General features: G+C 45.3%; 1 protein-coding gene across 6 annotated transcripts in view; it reads left to right on the forward strand.

The window, feature by feature from the left end:
- Positions 1-6,429: 6,429 nt before the first annotated feature.
- MARCHF7 (membrane associated ring-CH-type finger 7) overlaps positions 6,430-18,791 on the forward strand; it is a 39,267-nt gene continuing 26,905 nt past the window's right edge. For 4 of the 6 annotated variants that reach the window (XR_011314622.1, XM_069733017.1, XM_069733018.1 and 1 more), the window contains exons 1-2: positions 6,430-6,565; positions 16,679-16,845. Coding sequence is in view for 5 of the 6 variants with exons in the window: in XM_069733017.1 (XP_069589118.1) it covers positions 16,687-16,845 (159 nt within the window). In the remaining variant the exon portion in view is untranslated. Of the gene's footprint in view, positions 6,566-11,096; positions 11,319-16,678; positions 16,846-18,791 lie in introns of those variants that run through there. The other 2 variants (XM_069733022.1, XM_069733019.1) reach the window with 2 other exon arrangements.

Here is an 18,791-nt window from a genome sequence, read left to right on the forward strand (position 1 = left end):
AGCAAGGACTATGTACAAGGGGTAGTGGGTACAAAGTGTTATGGACTTTCCTTCACAGCGGAAAGCATTTTCACGCACACAGTTTCCTTCCACTGTAGTCTACTCCAGGGCTGGTAAAGCAACGTTTTCTCCTACTACGCCACAGCCCTTATCAGCATGTCTGTCTACCTGCTCGACGGTTCTGTGTCCTATTTCTTTCACCACTGGTGCCCTGGATCTGCCGTTCGGGGCCACCCACTAGTCCCATGAACTCAATAAGTCCGTCCTGTTACCTCCGGCGTTCACCAAGCTCAGGGCTCCTCGTGACATGTCATCCTATCCAAGGTCCCCTCTGGGGGGGAAGGCCACTTTGTCTGTGTCTGTCTCTTCGGTCAGTTCAGGGTCACGCTACTCCCTTGTCCCATAAGGTACCTTCACACATAACGATTTCGTTAATGATATCGTTGCAACGTCACGCTTTTTGTGACGTAGCAACGATCCCGCTAACGATCTCATCTCGTTATGTGTGACAGCGACCAACGATCAGGCCCCTGCTGGGAGATCGTTGGTCGCTGGGGAATGATCAGGACCTTTTTTTTGGTCGCTGATCACCCGCTGTCATCGCTGGATCGGCGTGTGTGACGCCGATCCAGCGATGTGTTCACTTGTAACCAGGGTCAATATCGGGTTACTAAGCGCAGGGCCGCGCTTAGTAACCCGATATTTACCCTGGTTACCATTGTAAAAGTAAAAAAAAAAAAACAGTACATACTCACGTGCGGCTCCATGTGTTCCTATGCGGCCGCACGCTCCGCTCCACAGTGCCGGCGCCAGAGCTTGGATTTCACATGCGAGACACGGACGTGTTTCTCGCATGTGTGATCCCGGCCTTATAGATCATCTCAAAATGAATGTCCAACTAGCCAGGAGAGACAGATTAAACTAAAACATAACTTTTAACATATAATTTAAAATTGGATAATTCGAGACAAACAAACCAAAGTGATAAACTGCAAAGTGCTAAAAGTTACCAGTGCTCAATAATAAATGGTTTGATCTCACCAGTATTGTAGTCCTTCACTGCAGGGGTGCAGGAGCCCCTGAGATAGTTGTATAAATCGGAGGGGAGAGTTTCTAATATCCCCTGTCGTGCCTCTGTAACGCTCCTGCCCTTACAAGGACAGTCCCCAAGTAAGGCTACCTAAGTTGTACCTACTAACTCATTTTGGGAAATTTTACATGAGTTGGTGGGTACAATTTAGTACCAATCGAACCAATGTAAGTGAATGGGGTAGTTCAGTTGAACAAATGCGCTTCTCTGATTATTTTTTTTCGGAACAGACTTGCCCATTGAACACAATGTGTGCTTTAAAAAATGGAGTTCATACGAACACAGTTTATATGGCATCTGTATTTATCGGATCCTTCACACCTTCCATCAAAGGAAAATCTATTTGGCTGTGTTTGTAGCTATATAAAAATGGATGCCGTATAGATGACAATTCAACTGTTTATATTATCTAGATTAATACATAATATATAATAGATATTCAGACATTCTGCTTCAGCAAAATGGTAGAAAATTTTGGAAGAAGACTATTTAGAAAATTGCTTAAAGGGGTTTTCCGGTTTCAGAACACTTTAAAAAACAAACTCCACGTTACTCATCCTCGGTGAGTCTCTGCCGCTGATCCCAGTATATGTTATTGTCTGCACCGTTGACAGCATTGCAGACAATAACAGAGCTCGGCGGCACTGCACGAGCAGATGGCACGAGGCGCTCACAATTTACCGATTGGCTGCAGCGCTGATAACGTGACGTGATAACAGACACCGGGAGCAGCAGTGGAGGCTCAGTACTGGATCCGGAGAAGGGACAGAAGTTTTCTGAAAGCAGAAAACTTTTTTTAACTTTGCAATTAGGAGACAAGTATACAATAAAAAAAATACTTCTGTGCGAAGATGCACATGGCTTTTAAAAATTGTCTGGAAAGTAATGAAAACATCCCAGACTGTGCATTCTGTCAGCGATTTCGCCCCCTGGTTTCCTTCCCTAAAAGCAATGATTCTACATTCTTAGAAATCATCTCTGAGCTTCTCCAGAATGAAATATTCATGTTTTTTCTGCTGTCACTGATGTTCCATTGACCTAAAATCTACATATGGCCTCGGTAAGGAAGGCATGAGTCACATGAAGAATATGTGTCTGCTATGTGTTATGTGAGCAGCTGTCAGACGAATTCCAGAGGGAAGCGCAGGCACCGCGCCATGTTCCCCATTGTTTTACCTACTTTTACTATTTATTTTGGAAGATAGAAGCACAATGTCAGACTGATATAAAACAAAGAAAGTATTACTTGGACCTGGACATCCAGATAAGAGGTTCAAAGGGCATCTGCACCCACAATAACGACTAAACCCAGGCACCCAGTTACTCTTCTATCTATGGGTGAAAACCAATATGGTTGCCTTACAGCCACGGTAGTAAAAAATAGGTCCGCCTAGTAATACAGTGATCTGTCAGATTTAGCATTCAATCCAGCCATGAGCCCTAATCTCTGACATAGAAGGAAGTGTGATACTAGGTGTGGTCGTTCTTGCCTATACAAGCAAAGGAGAGGCGGCTGCCAGAAATAAAACAGGTTTGATAAGAATTGTTCTAGGCTGAAAGCAAGACACTGCTTCCCCCTGAGCAAACAGACCTAAAGGAATGGACAGAAAGAACTAAGCCCCCTCCTGTTCCTGAAGTAAAGTCTGGTACTTAAAGACTGGCTGGCGGTTCACCGAACCCGAGCGCGACAACTGCATAGAATAAATGGGACTGGTATCAGAACACAGTGCTCGGATTGGCTGGTGGCTCTCCATGCTCGGACTGGCTGGCGGCTCTCCAGACCCGAGCGCGACAACTGCATGGAATAAATGGGACTGATATCAGAACACAGTGCTCGGACTGGCTGGCGGCTCTCCAGACCCGAGCGCGACAACTGCATGGAATAAATGGGACTGATATCAGAACGCAGTGCTCGGACTGGCTGGCGGCTCTCCCCACCCGAGCGCGACAACTGCATAGAATAAATGGGACTGAAATCAGAATGCAGAGCTCGGATGGCCCGGTGGCTCACCAGACCTAAGCGCGATAACTGCATAGAATAAATGGGATTGAAATCGGCGGCTCTCTTGACCTGAGCGTGACAGCTGTATAGAATAAATGGAACCGATATCGGAACGCAGTGCTCGGACTGGCCGGCGGCTCTACCGACCTGAGCATAACAACTGCATAGAATAATTGGGACTGAAATCAGAACGCAGTGCTCGGACTGGCCATCGGCTCTACCGACCCAAGCGTAACAACTGCATAGAATAAATGGGACCGAGATCGGAACACAGTGCTCGGACTGGCTGGCGGCTCTCCCGACCCGATTGCGACAACTGCATAGAATAAATGGGACTAAGATCGGAAAACAGAAAACAGTGCTCAGACTGGCTGGTGGCTCTCCCGAAACAAACGCGACAAGTGCAAAGCTTAAATGGGACTGATATCAGAACGCAGTGTTCGGACGGCCCGATGGCTCTCCCAAACCAAGCGTAACAACTGCATAGAATACAGTTAGGTCCATATATATTTGGACAGAGACAACATTTTTCTAATTTTGGTTATAGACATTACCATAATGAATTTTAAACAAAACAATTCATATGCAGTTGAAGTTCAGACTTTCAGCTTTCATTTGAGGGTATCCACATTAAAATTGGATGAAGGGTTTAGGAGTTTCAGCTCCTTAGCATGTGTCACCCTGTTTTTAAAAGGACCAAAAGTAATTGGACAGATTCAATAATTGTAAATAAAATGTTCATTTTTAGTACTTGGTTGAAAACCCTTTGTTGGCAATGACTGCCTGAAGTCTTGAACTCATGGACATCACCAGACGCTGTGTTTCCTCCTTTTTGATGCTCTGCCAGGCCTTCACTGCGGTGGTTTTCAGTTGCTGTTTGTTTGTGGGCCTTTCTGTCTGAAGTTTAGTCTTTAACAAGTGAAATGCTGCTCAATTGGGTTGAGATCAGGTGACTGACTTGGCCATTCAAGAATATTCCACTTATTTGCTTTAATAAACTCTTGGGTTGCTTTGGCTTTATGTTTTGGGTCATTGCCCATCTGTAGTATGAAACGATGACCAATCGGTTTTGCTGCATTTGGCTGGATCTGAGCACACAGTATGTCTCTGAAGACCTCAGAATTCATTCGGCTGCTTCTGTCCTGTGTCACATCATCAATAAACACTAGTGACCCAGTGCCACTGGCAGCCATGCATGCCCGCGCCATCACACTGCCTCCGCCGTGTTTTACAGATGAGGTGGTATGCTTTGGATCATCATGAGCTGTACCACGCCTTCGCCATACTTTTCTCTTTCCATCATTCTGGTAGAGGTTGATCTTGGTTTCATCTGTCCAAAGAATGTTCTTCCAGAACTGTGCGGCTTTTTTAGATGTTTTTTAGCAAAGTCCAGTCTAGCCTTTTTCTTCTTGATGCTTATGAGTGGCTGCACCGTGCAGTAAACCCTCTGTATTTACTTTCATGCAGTCTTCTCTTTATGGTAGATTTGGATATTGATACGCCGACCTCCTGGAGAGTGTTGGTCACTTGGTCGGCTGTTGTGAATGGGTTTCTCTTCACCATGGAGATTATTCTGCGATCATCCACCACTGTTGTCTTCCGTGGGCGCCCAGGTCTTTTTGCATTGATGAGTTCACCAGTGCTTTCTTTCTTTCTCAGGATGTACCAAACTGTACATTTTGCCACTCCTAATGTTTTTTTTTCTGTTTTCACAGCTTAAGGATGGCTTGTTTCACCTGCATGGAGAGCTCCTTTGACCGCATGTTTACTTCACAGCAAAACCTTCCAAATGCAAGCACCACACCTCAAATCAACTCCAGGTCTTTTATGTGCATAATTGAGCAAGACATAACAAAGGGATTGCCCACACCTGTCCATGAAACAGCCTTGGAGTCAATTGTCCAATTACTTTTGGTCCCTTTAAAAACAGGGTGGCACATGTTAAGAAGCTGAAACTCCTAAACCCTTCATCCAATTTTAATGTGGATTCCCTCAAATGAAAGCTGAAAGTCTGAACTTCAACTGCATCTGAATTGTTTTGTTTAAAATTCATTGTGGTAATATCTATAATCAAGATTTGAAAAATGATGTTTCTGTCCAAATATATATGGACCTAACTGTATATGGGAGTGAAATCAGAGCAGTGTGCTTGGACTGGCCGGTGGCTCTACCAACCTGAGTGCGACAACTGCATAGAATAAATGGGACTGAGATTGGAATGCACTGCTTGGACTGGCTGGCTGCTCTCCAGACCCGAGTGCGACAACTGCATAGAATAACTGAGGAGATCAGAACGCAGCGCGACTAGTATGTAGTACAAGTGATCAAACAATCACTGGTGCAAGTAACCACAGAAGACTAAAAAATCAAGTGTAAAGTAAAAATAAAAGTTTTTTTGAGACTGTTACAAATATTAAAAAATAGCATAAAAAATTCCAGTCTCCACCCTTTTCCAAAGTCAACAATAAAAAAAAACAAAAAAAAACGAAACATATTTGATAAAGTCGTGTCTGTAAAATTGTTTAACCCTTTGTTAAAAAATACCGCAAGAAAAAAAAATTCCAGAATTTTTGTTTTTTTTTGTTGCTTCACCTGCCCCTAAAAAAAGCAATAAACACTTACCAAAATACTGTTTGTACCCCAAAATGGTATCAATAAAAAAGTAAAGCTCGTCACCATGAAAAAAGCAAGTCCTCACACGGCTCCAACTACAGACAAGTAAAAAAGTCAAAATGGCAAAATAATTTTTTTTTTTTTATAAAATTTTGAATTTTTTTTCACCAATAAATTGAATAAAAATGATACAAGTCACCGTAATTGTACGGACATGGAGAATCAGGTTATCAGATCATTGTTACTGCACAATGAACGCCGTAAATCCAAAACCCAAAATGGCCGAATCGAGGTTTTTTTTTTACACCATTTTAGCCCTCTTAGTATTTTTCTGGTTTTTTTTTTAAAATGCATTATAATGGTAACATAATTGGCATAATGCAACGCCTTATTCCGCTAAGAAGGCGAGCCCTCATACGTCTATGTCTCTTTGGCAGAAGGGAAGGTAAAAAAAAAATTAAAAGGGCAAAAATAAAAATTGAGTACATCCCTCAGGGTTAAAAAAAAACCTAATTTACTTCTGCTTTGCAGCAATTTCAATAAATCTCCATTGCCATATGCGTTTTTTTTTCATAGAAATCCTATTTTTCCAAAGAGTAATGAATTTTGCAACGGGGATGTATGAGATAAGTGACTTCCGGCCGGGGACCCTTCCGTCAAGGTGTAAAAGACGTCACTTCCGGACATTTGCCCATAACCATCATGGCGCCTCTGAAGTCCGGTGCCCGGATGTAGCAGAACGTCACTACTTTAGGAGAAGGCGGTGAAACCAAGAAGCTGTCAGCTGATCGGCGTGTCGGGGCCCGTACACAATAAAACGAGGACGCCATTTTATTCTTTCTCCTTCTGGACGGGCTGAGGTGGGTAAGAGCTATCCGAGGGCAATGGCAGTAGCCGAGAGGTGGGGTTAATGGTGACAGATCCGAATATAGACTTGAGTATCATCCTACCCCCCTTTTTTGCTGCATTTGGTGACGTCCTCAGGCGTATAATACAGAGGGTGGATTATTCCACTCTTCTCATAGGGGGAGGTATATGTATATTTTAGTGTGTGAATGTTTTATATGAGCCTTCAGGAAAGCTGAGTAACATGGCTGCCTGTGCATGTGTCCTGTGCTTGTCTTTCCTGTATATGGAAGCTGTGTTTACAGGCTTTACATAAGGCCTCTAGGAACGTTCTGTAATAATGGCTTATCATTTCTGCCTCTTGTATTGGAATGTGGGGTAATGGTGAATATGGCCGCCGTTATATACCGCCCAGCGGGTGTTGTCACACGCTCCGCCCGTGTTTCCGTCAAGTGGCCGCTTGTCACCGTCCTGCAAAGGGGAAAAACGGACGGTCATCTGTTCTGTCATCCCTTTAAGGCCGGGTGCACACGTCCGCTCCGTCCAAAGCGCTGCTGGCTTTTGAACACAGGTGATTCCGCGTGTTTATTGAACTGCGTTGGCTCACCGTGTCCTATACATTGGATGGTGATGTTTATCTTGTGGGGATTCGCATCTCCTCAAGATAAATAGATGTGATGCAGTCTGGAAAGACGCGCCGCATGTCCATCTCCGCGGGTGATTTGGGGCGTCAGTGCATGCAGAGTGGACATGGGATTTCTTGAAATCCCATTCACTGTGTTGTAACATCTGGACCTTGCGGATGTACGCAGTGTTTACTGACCGTGGGAGCGTACCCTAAGCGTCCGTTATTTACTGCTGCATTTGCCCAAGACTGATGATGCTCAGAAATCCCTCTGGGGAAGGGGGGATGCAAAATGGAAACTCATGTGTGTGCATCCAAATTACTTTTTATTTTTTTATTTTTTTAAATCCATTAGAAAAAATTGCATCTATGGCTTCTGTAGTGAGATATATATATATATATATATATATATATATATATATATATATATATATATATATATATATATATATATATATATATATATATATATATATATATATATATATATATATATATATTATATTTTATTTGCTGAATTTCTCTGAATAGGCCCGGTTCCTGATAAATGTTTACATCCACTCAAATGGCAGCCTGTCGGCACATTTATGCTTACTGACATAGTTACCACTGTATACATGTCAGTCTTCCCAACTCAAATAACTTTTTTTTTTTGTAGTGATTGTAAGCACCAGTCACAAAAACCTGCTCTTGGCAGTGAAGAAGCAGTTTTTTTTTTGTTTGTGTTTGTTTTTTTTGCTGCATTTTCATAAAGTATATTTGTCTCTGCTCATACTGATAAAGTTTTAGTGCGTGAAAGAAAATGATGCAGCTTCCTAAGGTTTTTGCACCAAAACCCAATCCTGATACCTGCATTTTTTTTTTTTTCCTGCGTTGTTGCAATTACCCATTGTTTCCTATGGGTGAAAAAAAACATTGAAGGTGACATGCAGTAGTTTTCCAATTTGGTTAGGAAAAAGGTGTGCGTTTGTGAAATCTCATAGCTTTTGCTGGTACTGTAAAATGCAGCTTAAAGTTTTGCCTAAAAAAAAACAAGTGAACATGGCCTTTGGCTGCATTTATTATTTGATCAGTATTTGGAAGCCAAGACCAGAAGTGATAACGTGTTTCTATTATACTTTTTCTTCTGATTATTCCGCTCCTGGTTTTGGTTTGCAAATACTGGTGTAAAATGCTGAACGTGGCCTTAAAGGGAATCGGTCATCAGGTTTGCTATGTAATCTGACGGCAGTATGAGGTAGGAGCTGAGACACTGACTTCAGTGATGTCATTTATTAGGCTGTGTGCAGTTTCCATACAATGAAGGTTTTATCACCAGGAGATTACCTCTGCCTGGACCACAGTACATGTGAGCCATGGTCTGACCACACACCCACCACTGATTAGCAGCCCACTGTCAATAGGCAATGTCCAGATATCCTGGTGTGGGCTCTGCTGCACCCAGTAAACTGAGTGACACATCGCTGGAATCAGGCTCACTTCACTTGCCCTATACTATGTTACTGTCAGATTGATTACCAAACACCTGTTGGCAGTGGCGCAGATTTTCAGTAAGTGGATCAAAAGAACTTTACAGAACTGGATGAGTTCTTAATCTCAACCCAATTTTTTTTTTTTTTTAATTAAACTTTGTTTAGATTTGTAATAATTAATCTGCAGTATGTCAGTCTGTTTTGGAAACTAGTTGGTTTAGTGCAAATTACCAGGTTTCTTTTTTAAGGGGCACCTATATCTGCAGAATGTTTATTTTTTTTCGTGCATTTCCACAACGCACAAGTACCTTGGTCCTCCATTTTATACCAACATCACACTTGCAGACAGTGCCATCACTATGAATGGAGCATCAAGTCTGTAGGCTTTACCAACACTTCTGTTTAAACTCTAACCAAGAAGTGGGGAAACGGACGAGCTCCGTAATTATCACGTGACATATGGGTAGCACAAAAAATGGTTTCACACTCTGCAGCCAGGGACATTTGCCAGGATGAAAAGAAAAACGCAGTGATGTACAGGTCTCTATAGGAAAAGAGTGCTCCGAATGTATCGGTACGGCTGTCAAGAAGAAACCTGATCACTAGTGATGAGTGAACATGCTCGGATAAGGTGTTATCTGAGGATGCTTGGGTGCTACCTGAGTATCTTTAGTGTGACTGAATAATATGTTTGTGTCACCACGGCTGCATGTCTCAGCCACAACGCATGCAATGATTGCCTAACAGGTAACCCCTGCATATGTTGCAGCTGTCATTCGCGAGACATGCATCCGCAGGGACTCCAACATATTATTCAGGCACGCCGAAGACACTCGGGTAACGCCTTATCCTAGCATGTTCGCTGATCACTAACTGACTGCAGGCTAGACTGGCCATAAAATAACATTACTGCACTATTGCCGCAGACTGGCCATATGCGTGCGGCACGGAGCCATACTTCAGACCAAAATGAAACTTTCTGCTTTTAATTTAATCCCACCCAAATGAGTTTTATACAGAACAATTTCACCTTCATGATATTTTGCTATATGTTTTTTTTTTTTTTTTTTTTTTTTACTTGTTAGGTTGACAAATCGTGCGAGGTGGATATGATCTGAAACTAGCAGCACTTTGGATGCAGCGTATGTTCTGTGTCAAAAGCACTGCCAGCTATTGAACGCAGGTAAATTTGCATATGATCACGGAACCGTGCAGATTTATTGCATCCAAAACAGTTCTATTGCTGAAATTGCGTCTCCGCAAGAAAATTTGACATGCTACAGTCTGGAAAGACGCGCTGCATGTCCGTCTCCACGGGCGTCTGGATGCATAGTGGGCATGGGATTTCTTGAAATCCTATCCACTATGCTGTATATCTGGATGCTGTGCGTTTAAAGCTGCACACGTGCGCAGCATCCAACCCGCAGCAGTTCCTGATCGTGGGCACGTACCCTTAATGGCACATCTCAAAGCAAAGTTCTGAAATCCAGTGACAGAAACACACTGAATTAAAGCAAGCTCAAATTTTCTTTTGTTCTTGATGGCGCTTTTGGCCATGATACAGGGTATGTGGCAGTAGATCGCTATGTGTTACACCGTAATGTGGATGAATAAGCCTAGAACATGTGTCTTTTGTTCCTCCACAACTTGCTATTCTTGCAGGGGTAATGTACATCAGGGGTGAATACTGCACAAGTATCTTGTTGGTTTACACTTTCTGCACTGGCCATGTTGGATTGAAGAGGGAAGTTATTACTGAGAACTGGGGAAGGGGGAGCGTGGTTGCGGGCGGATCACTGGGGGGGAGCGTGGTTGCACGCGGGCGGATCAATGGGGGGAGCGTGGTTGCGGGCGGATCAATGGGGGGAGCGTGGTTGCGGGCGGATCACTGGGGGTAGCGTGGTTGCACGTTGGCGGATCACTGGGGGGTAGCGTGGTTGCACGTTGGCGGATCACTGGGGGGTAGCGTGGTTGCACGTTGGCGGATCACTGGGGGGTAGCGTGGTTGCACGTTGGCGGATCACTGGGGGGTAGCGTGGTTGCACGTTGGCGGATCACTGGGGGGGAGCGTGGTTGCACGTTGGCGGATCACTGGGGGGGAGCGTGGTTGCACGTTGGCGGATCACTGGGAAGGGAGCGTGGTTGCACGCTGGTGGATGCGATTGGTCTGATAACTCAGCGGCCGTGTGATCTTGGCCTATCTTCATACTGTACATGCACGTTCGGGACAGCTGTGGGCGCATACGTTAATGTTGCCATCGGGCCCCATTTTGCAGTCTGAGTCCACAAATGCCCCCTTTATACTGGCCGGACAGATGTGGTCCATAACTGTATAGGACCGTGGATCTGACTGCGCCTCCCTACACTGTGCATTAGTGCCACCACCTACAAGGGGCGGGTGCAGGTCTCCACCACGTTGCGGCCGGCGCTGGTTGTGTGCCCCATTGTACTGCCGTCTCTTCCTGAGGGAGGAGAATGAGCCGTCTGTTCTGCTGAGGCCTCTGGTAGGAGAGATCAGATGTCCAGAGGCAGAGCCTGCAGTACAGGAAGCCTGCGCCTGCTGCTCATACTGGGAAGAAGCTGTTTATAACTCGCCGCCCCATTCCTGGCAATCCTGTCACCCTGCTCCAACAAGACTCAGGAAGACATCTGCTCCCGGACTGGATACTGGTAATTTCCCACAGCTTTGTGGGGTCCTAGGTCTGCGGGAACAGCCGGGCTGCAGGCGCCAGCTTGTGGGGAGAATGTAGTGTTTGCTTAGTATCAGAAAGTGACTTGTCCTTTGTTTTTTGTATCTTTTGAGTCACTTTTCCTCTGTGTTTGTCATGTTAACGCCTGGACAGGAAACGTAGCATTGGGGCTCCGTAACAGGAACATGTACTGTATATATACTTTTTTTTTTTTTTTTCCGTCTTGTTTTTACAGAAGTCCTTACGTGATGCAGAGTAAAGTTCATCTACGGCTCTGTAACGAGGCCTTGTAAAATGCCCTACACGGATGTATTAACTCTTGTCTTTACAGATTGAGCGCCAGTGTAATGTCATGGACAAAACCTTATCTGTTAGGTGTTATTATTTTCATTATTTCCTCTAAAGATGTCCAAATTATCATACACCCAAACCTAGATGCCCATTATGGTGGACTCTGATTCTCTAACACCCACTATTGGATCTATTATTTCTTTGCTATTTTTCACCTGGAAATGACTATTGGCACTTTTTTATTTATATTTTTTTATTTTCTGCATGTGATTTTTCTCAGCCGCTCTTCGTAGACTGCTGCCTGCAGCACTGATGTCACCTCGCTGGCCGTTATCTGAGCGCGGTGGTTCTGCCATTGTTCCTGAGCTCAATGATTGGCTGCAGCGTTGGTGACGTGACATCAGACCGGCAGACAATCGCCGACACCGTGATCAGCATCTAAACCTGTGAGACGAGGTTTCCATAACTGGACATACCCCTATAATCCATGCCTTGCCAGTGTGCATTCCCCACATACATAGGCAGCGTTATGGAGATATCTCAGACCTGAATCAACCATGAGCCCCAATGTCCTACTCTCCCCACACGCGGCCCATTCTTTTCCTACCATGGAAATTATACACCAATGTATACGAGCCCAATGAGACCTCCATTGGGGGGTAAATGAGCCGGCGGATGCTCTTGCAGTTTGCACTGTCCTTTCCTGGAGAGAAGTGTGAATTCAATCTAACAAGGTCAGGTCCTCCCCCCAGGTCCATGTCATACCAGTCATCATGCTCGATGGGTCAGATCTCCTTTTATCGGTCTTGTGTAATGATTATGTTTTGGATTTTGTTTTCTCTCTCCCTTTTTGGAGCCGAACGACCTGAATCCTTCAGTAGTTTGTTCCCTTTACAGTTTGTATGAATTGTAGTGCCAGTTTGGCAAGAGCCGTATGTGCGATGGGGACATTTCCTTAATCTGATATTTACAAGGGCATTAAGTAAGGGCTATAACTTGGCAGCCATTGGGACTCGCTGAAGTTGTGGGGATGACTCTAAGGCTACGGTCGCGTGTTCACTATTTTACATCAGTATGTGTAAGGCTGCTTTCACACATCAGGTTTTTTGTTTCAGGCTAAATCGGCTCTCGGGAGAAAAAACGGAAATGGGGGGAAAAAAATAAAAACCAGATCCGTTTGGCCCAGCGTTCCTTCCGGTTTGATGCTGGATCCGGCGTACACTCAATTCCGGTGTCTGGGGAAAAAAAAAATCTACTGTAACACTTTTGTCTCCGGCGAAAAAGCCTGAGCGCCGGAACCGGCGCTTCCGGCTGTTTGCTAGAATGGGAGCTGGAAGGTGCCGGATGCAGAAAATGGTGGATCTGGCGGCCTGATCCATGTGGTTTTTTTTTTTTTTTTTTTTTTTTAAACTGAGCATGCTCTAATTTTTTTTTTTTTATCCAATCTAGATGGGCTAGCCGGATCCGTAAAAAAACAAACAGATCTGTCGCATCAGGTTTTTCACAATCTGCGTCGGATCCAGTTTTTCAAACATTTGCTGGATTTAGCCTTAAACAAAAAACCTGATGTGTGAAAGTAGCTTAAGCCAAAACCAGGAGCGGGTGATGGATACAGAAGTGGTGACGTGTTTGTTATACTTTTCCTCTGATTGTTCCACTCCTGATTTTGGCTTATAAATACTGATGTAAAATGCTGAATGTGGCCTAAGGATGGTTTCACTGTTTAGGCACCATTCAGTGCTCGTCAGAATCTGCATCTGAAACCCCCGCAAAAACAGAATTTTGACATATGCACCAACGGGGCCAATGACTGGTAATGGTGCCGGCAGAGCGCACGTTGCATTGTTTCATGCTTGTTGTCCTACAGGAGGCGGACACTTAAAGGGAACCTGTCACCCCGTTTTTTCAGATTGAGATATAAATACTGTTAAATAGGGCCTGCGCTGTGCGTTACTATAGTGTATGTAGTGTACCCGGATTCCCCACCTATGCTGAGAAATACATTACCAAAGTCGCCGTTTTCGCCTGTCAATCAGGCTGGTCAGGTCAGGTGGGCGTGGTGACATCGCTCTTTTCTTCCCCAGCTTTCCGTTGGTGGCGTAGTGGTGTGCGCATGTCGCAGTGACTAATCCACTGCGCGCACGTGAAGAAGCAGCGCGCGATCTGCGCTATTACCCCCTGTCATCGGTGGGGGCAGCCAACTTCCTGGGACCGCACGTGCGCAGATGGAGTGCTCTGCTGCACGGGGCTTCAGGAAAATGGCCGCGGGATGCCGCGCGTGCGCAGAAGAGATCACGGCGGCCATTTTCCCAAAGCTGAGTTTGCATCTCGGCTTTGGGAAAATGGCCGCCGCGATCTCTTCTGCGCACGCGCGGCATCCCGCGGCCATTTTCCTGAAGCCCCGTGCAGCAGAGCACTCCATCTGTGCACGCGTGGCCCCAGGAAGATGGCCGCCCCCACCGATGACAGGGGGTAATAGCGCAGATCGCGTGCTGCTTCTTCACGTGCGCACAGTGGATTCGTCACTGCGACATGCGCACACCACTACGCCACCAACGGAAAGCTGGGGAAGAAAAGAGCGATGTCACCACGCCCACCTGACCAGACCAGCCTGATTGACAGGTGAAAACAGCGACTTTGGTAATGTATTTCTCAGCATAGGTGGGGAATCAGGGTACACTACATACACTATAGTAACGCACAGCGCAGGCCCTATTTAACAGTATTTATATCTCAATCTGAAAAAATGGGGTGACAGGTTCCCTTTAAATGTAGTAGACCGTCCACCTCTAGTAGGTGCAACCTCCCGAAAATGATGCACGACAGAGCGCACGTTCGCTCTGCCAGCACATTGGTCTATCGCGCCGTCGGCACATGCGTCCGAATCCCGTTTTGCGGAGGGGATTCAGACGTCTGCCTTGATGATACCACTGAACGGGTCCCGGAATGCAGTGTGAAGACCCCCTTACATGGGCACCCATCTACGTTCATTGCATCTTACCATCTGGAAACCTATTACACGTGGCGGCACCTATCGCATGCTAGATCAGTGGCCTTCTCGGTGAAGGCTAGCTTTTTGGGCAGAAGATGACAGCGTGTGAATACCTATGGCTCCATGATGTGAAAACCTTAGAGCCCCACCAACATGTACAAGAAGACCTAGGAATTGGCTTTCTAAGAAATTTGTTCATGTCTTATCTGGGTTTAAGGAAATTTGATCAGGGTGCACTGGAAACGAGACTATTAGTCTGTGCATTATGTTGTGGTATAAGGCGGTGCTACATAAGCTACAGGAAATTGAAAGGGAAGAAAAAAAATCACTTTATGGCTGATCTGTGAGCGAACCTAATGTGCAGAACTCGGAGGCTGCATAATGGATGTCTCACCTCTCCCCATCTGCAGGAAGAGCTGATGCAACGAGTTCTGCACCGAGCAACCTGAGCCTGACACTGCCTTCTCGGTATCTGGTGTTTCTCCTAGTGTCCTAGATAAAATGCCCGAGGTCTGCTAAGTTTAGCCCTCGAAGGGCAGCATCTGCCGTCCAGTTGTATATTTTTAAGCGTATTAATATCTTGAGAAGTTTCTCCATCACTTTCTGACCTGTTATAAGGGCATCGTGGAAGGGGGATGATGAATGTTAGTCTATGGCAGAGCATGTATCTTCCATTGCCGGGTGGTTCCATCACTCTGATCCTCCTCGATCATTGGCATGAATCATGGGGGGGGTTGTTGAATAAAGTGGCAGGCCGAAGATATATATTAGAGGGGGTCTTCCAGTGGGGGGAAAAAAAATGACTTCTCATCTCACTGAATGATGGTGGTCAGACCACAGGGACCTGTGCCGATCGGCAGAACTGGGAACTTTTATCCTCGATGGGATGTTCTTATCCACCTAAAAACCAAAAAATTGGAGTGTCGTGTATTGTCTAACTGCTGCTCCAAGGTCCATCCTGATGGGAAGAAGTTTCCTGTTCTGCCGATCGGTGCAGTTGTCATCACCGATCCTGTGTATCAACACGTTCAGTATTTGTAAGCCAAAATCGGGAGCGGAACAGTAAGGCTACTTTCACACTAGCGTTTTTTTTTAAATCCGTCACAATGCGTCGTTTTGCAGAAAAAACGCATCCTGCAAAAGTGCTTGCAGGATGCGTTTTTTTTTCCCCATAGACTTCTATTGACGACGCATTTGCGACGGATTGCCACACTTCGCATCCGTCTTGCGACGGATGCGTCGTGCTTTGGCGGACCGTCGGGAGCAAAAAAACCTACATGCAACGTTTTTTTTCTCCTGACGGACCGCTTTTTCCGACCGCGCATGCGCGGCCGGAACTCCGCCCCCACCTCCCCGCACCTTACAATGGGGCAGCGGATGCGCCGGAAAAATGCATCCGCTGCACCCATTGTGCAATGCAGCAATCGCTAGCGTCAGAATCTCTCCCCGACGCATTGCGACGGGGAGATTCCAACGCTAGTGTGAAAGGAGCCTTAGAGAAAATGTATAATAGAAACATATGCACCACTTCTGTATTCATCACCCACTCCTGGATTTGGCTTACAAATACTGATGTAAAATACTGAATGTGTGAACGTGGCTGAAGACTGTCCGATCTCTGCTTGGAAGGTTAATATCCTTGTTAGATTCTTTTGTACGGGCTCCCACCAATCTGGCATGGGTACTAATTAAGGACACCCCCCATCACCGTAAGGGCCAGACTGGATAAAGTGGCTGATGGTAGCGGTCCATTTATTGCTTGGGTGGCCGATCGTCTGGTCACAATGTGATACCATGTTTTCACAATCGTGGCAACTGATGGACATCTTGAACCCAAAGACAAATCTTTTTCAATAAGGTTTTTCTAAAATATTTATGTGCAACATACAGGAAGTGACAAAGGTGTGTAAATGATATGGTCATTGCTAAAGCAGCAGAAAGTAAAGCAAAGGCGATGTGCTGCAGGCTGCGACATCCGTATTTATCGCTGATATCGATGAATTGTTGCAACAGGATAAAGTCGGAAATGCAATTTACTATATTTTTTTATTCTCTAGGCACAAATATGGAACCCAAGCCATCAAGATTACCCCGGCGGATAACAGTTCAGCCTTCCCCCTCTTCTCCCATAAGTGCTCGATTGCTGAGAACTGGCAGAATAAGCGGCCATAACGAAACCTATCGCACGAGAGACGGTTCACTACGACAGGATTCTGACTTTCAGGTAAATCTGCAATAGTCATTTACTTTCTTTTTCTTTTATTTCCTGAAGTAAAAATGCAAAAACTGAAGTGCAATCCTGGCTGTGCACCACCTCATGACACAGGGGTAGGAGGTCAGCCATTAAGATAACAAACTAAACCTTTTTTTGTTTGCTAAAGGGCCTTTTTTATTTTACTTTTTTTTAGGTGTTTTGCACTAAACTTAAAGGTTGTGTTCAGAAAACACATGACTGCTTTCTTGCCAAATGGCACCACCTCGGTCTACAGGTTCTGTCTGGTATTGCAGTTCAGCTCTGAAATAAATTATAGTTTCAATAGTAAATCTAACCTGTAGATTGCAGTAGTGGCGTCTTTGGATGAAAGCAGCCATGTCTTTCCAATCTAGGACAGCCCTTTTAAGGTGGCCGTAAATGCTAGAGGAATGCTAGCCAACCCCCAATGACAATATCCATGGGACACGCTGACCATCAATTGTGAAAGAAGGGGGAAGAGCATTTTACAAGCTCATTGAAATCCTAAAATGCCACCCTTGGGCTGTGCAAAGCCAAGAGGTCTCCTCTTCTGCTGGTGACACTACCGTGAATGGTGCCCATACCCTGCAAACAGCAATAAAGGCTGTGGTCCGCCAGGCGTTTGTGCATTGGACGCTAAGGGAAATGGCTGCCTCTCTTATGAGGAAGTCTGGAGTCAACCAGAATGGAAGCTGCTTGTACAGAGCGGGAATCTGTCTTAGTGGGGGAGACCTGAGCAGGGACCCCTCTGACGTGGCGGTAATATTTGCCTGCTTTGCCTCTGGCTAGACGCAGAGGTAATTCTGTAACTAAATGCATCTTGGCGTGTAGAAGTTTGTTCCTAGCGTTTGTTGTCTTGTTGACTTGTGATGCCCTGAGGCCAGAATACACACCAGGATTGGTTTGTCTCATTATGTTCTTGGAAACAGGTCAGATAATTGGAACTGCGACTCCTTCAGCTCTAAGGTCAGTCATAAGTTTATGGCCCTCCCCGGGAACCAATTGCAATGGTGACAGCAGATCTCGCGTTCTCTCGGCCGTCACCATTGCAGTCTATTGGCCCGCTGGCGCATGTGGGGGACCTCTGATGTAGATTTTTAATGTATACCACAACGGGGGGGAGGTCACAACGCAATGTGAAAGCACACATAAACTCCCATGCCCTATAGACTAATGTCGGCCAATATCATCATGAGGACCTCCCGTCTGTCTACAAATGGGTGACGGTAGAACGTGATTCTCACCAGTCCGAATCAGACGTGCCGGATCTATTTGTTTGCAAAATAAGCCACCGCCAGAGATCTGTGACACCAGTGCTCCACAGAGAACACATGACGCTTGGCAGAGAGTCCTCCTGTGTATGGGGGAGCAGGGGTAGAGCGATCGTTCGGCTGACAGCCATCTATGTTTGGGGCTCTTTATTCTCAAGATTTAATGGAGATCCAATCTCCGGACACTTGCCAATCCTAATCTGATGGCAGCTATCACTTAAAATGGATAAAACCGCTCTGAGGTCTGTGATATACCGATGCAGATAACTGAAATTGAATAGTTGTAGGCCACTTTAATGTGGTCACTAGTGCAGCAACATCTGCAATAAAGACATTGATGTAAATCTGTGGCTTTTGACCCACATTGGGGTCCACTTCAGGGAGGTGACAGTTCATTATTTTTATTTGTATTTTTTTCCTAGCTCTGCATATAACTTGGCTTTTAGAAAATCAGACCAAATGGTTGCATAAAGTGGCTTCTAAGCCTGCGTGTAGGTACAAGAGCTGATTGTCGTGCTTCACTCCTCTGACGAGGGTGTTTTTCTGGAAGTTCTGCAGACGGCTGCAGTACTGCAATGAATAGATCACATTAGCTTTTTTTTTTTTCCCCCTCCATTTAAGATCTTGCCACCTACTCCATGCTGAGCCCTTTTCTATCCAGAGTAA

Source organism: Ranitomeya imitator, chromosome 7 (assembly GCF_032444005.1).
Source record: "Ranitomeya imitator isolate aRanImi1 chromosome 7, aRanImi1.pri, whole genome shotgun sequence".
Taxonomy (NCBI): Eukaryota; Metazoa; Chordata; class Amphibia; order Anura; family Dendrobatidae; genus Ranitomeya; species Ranitomeya imitator.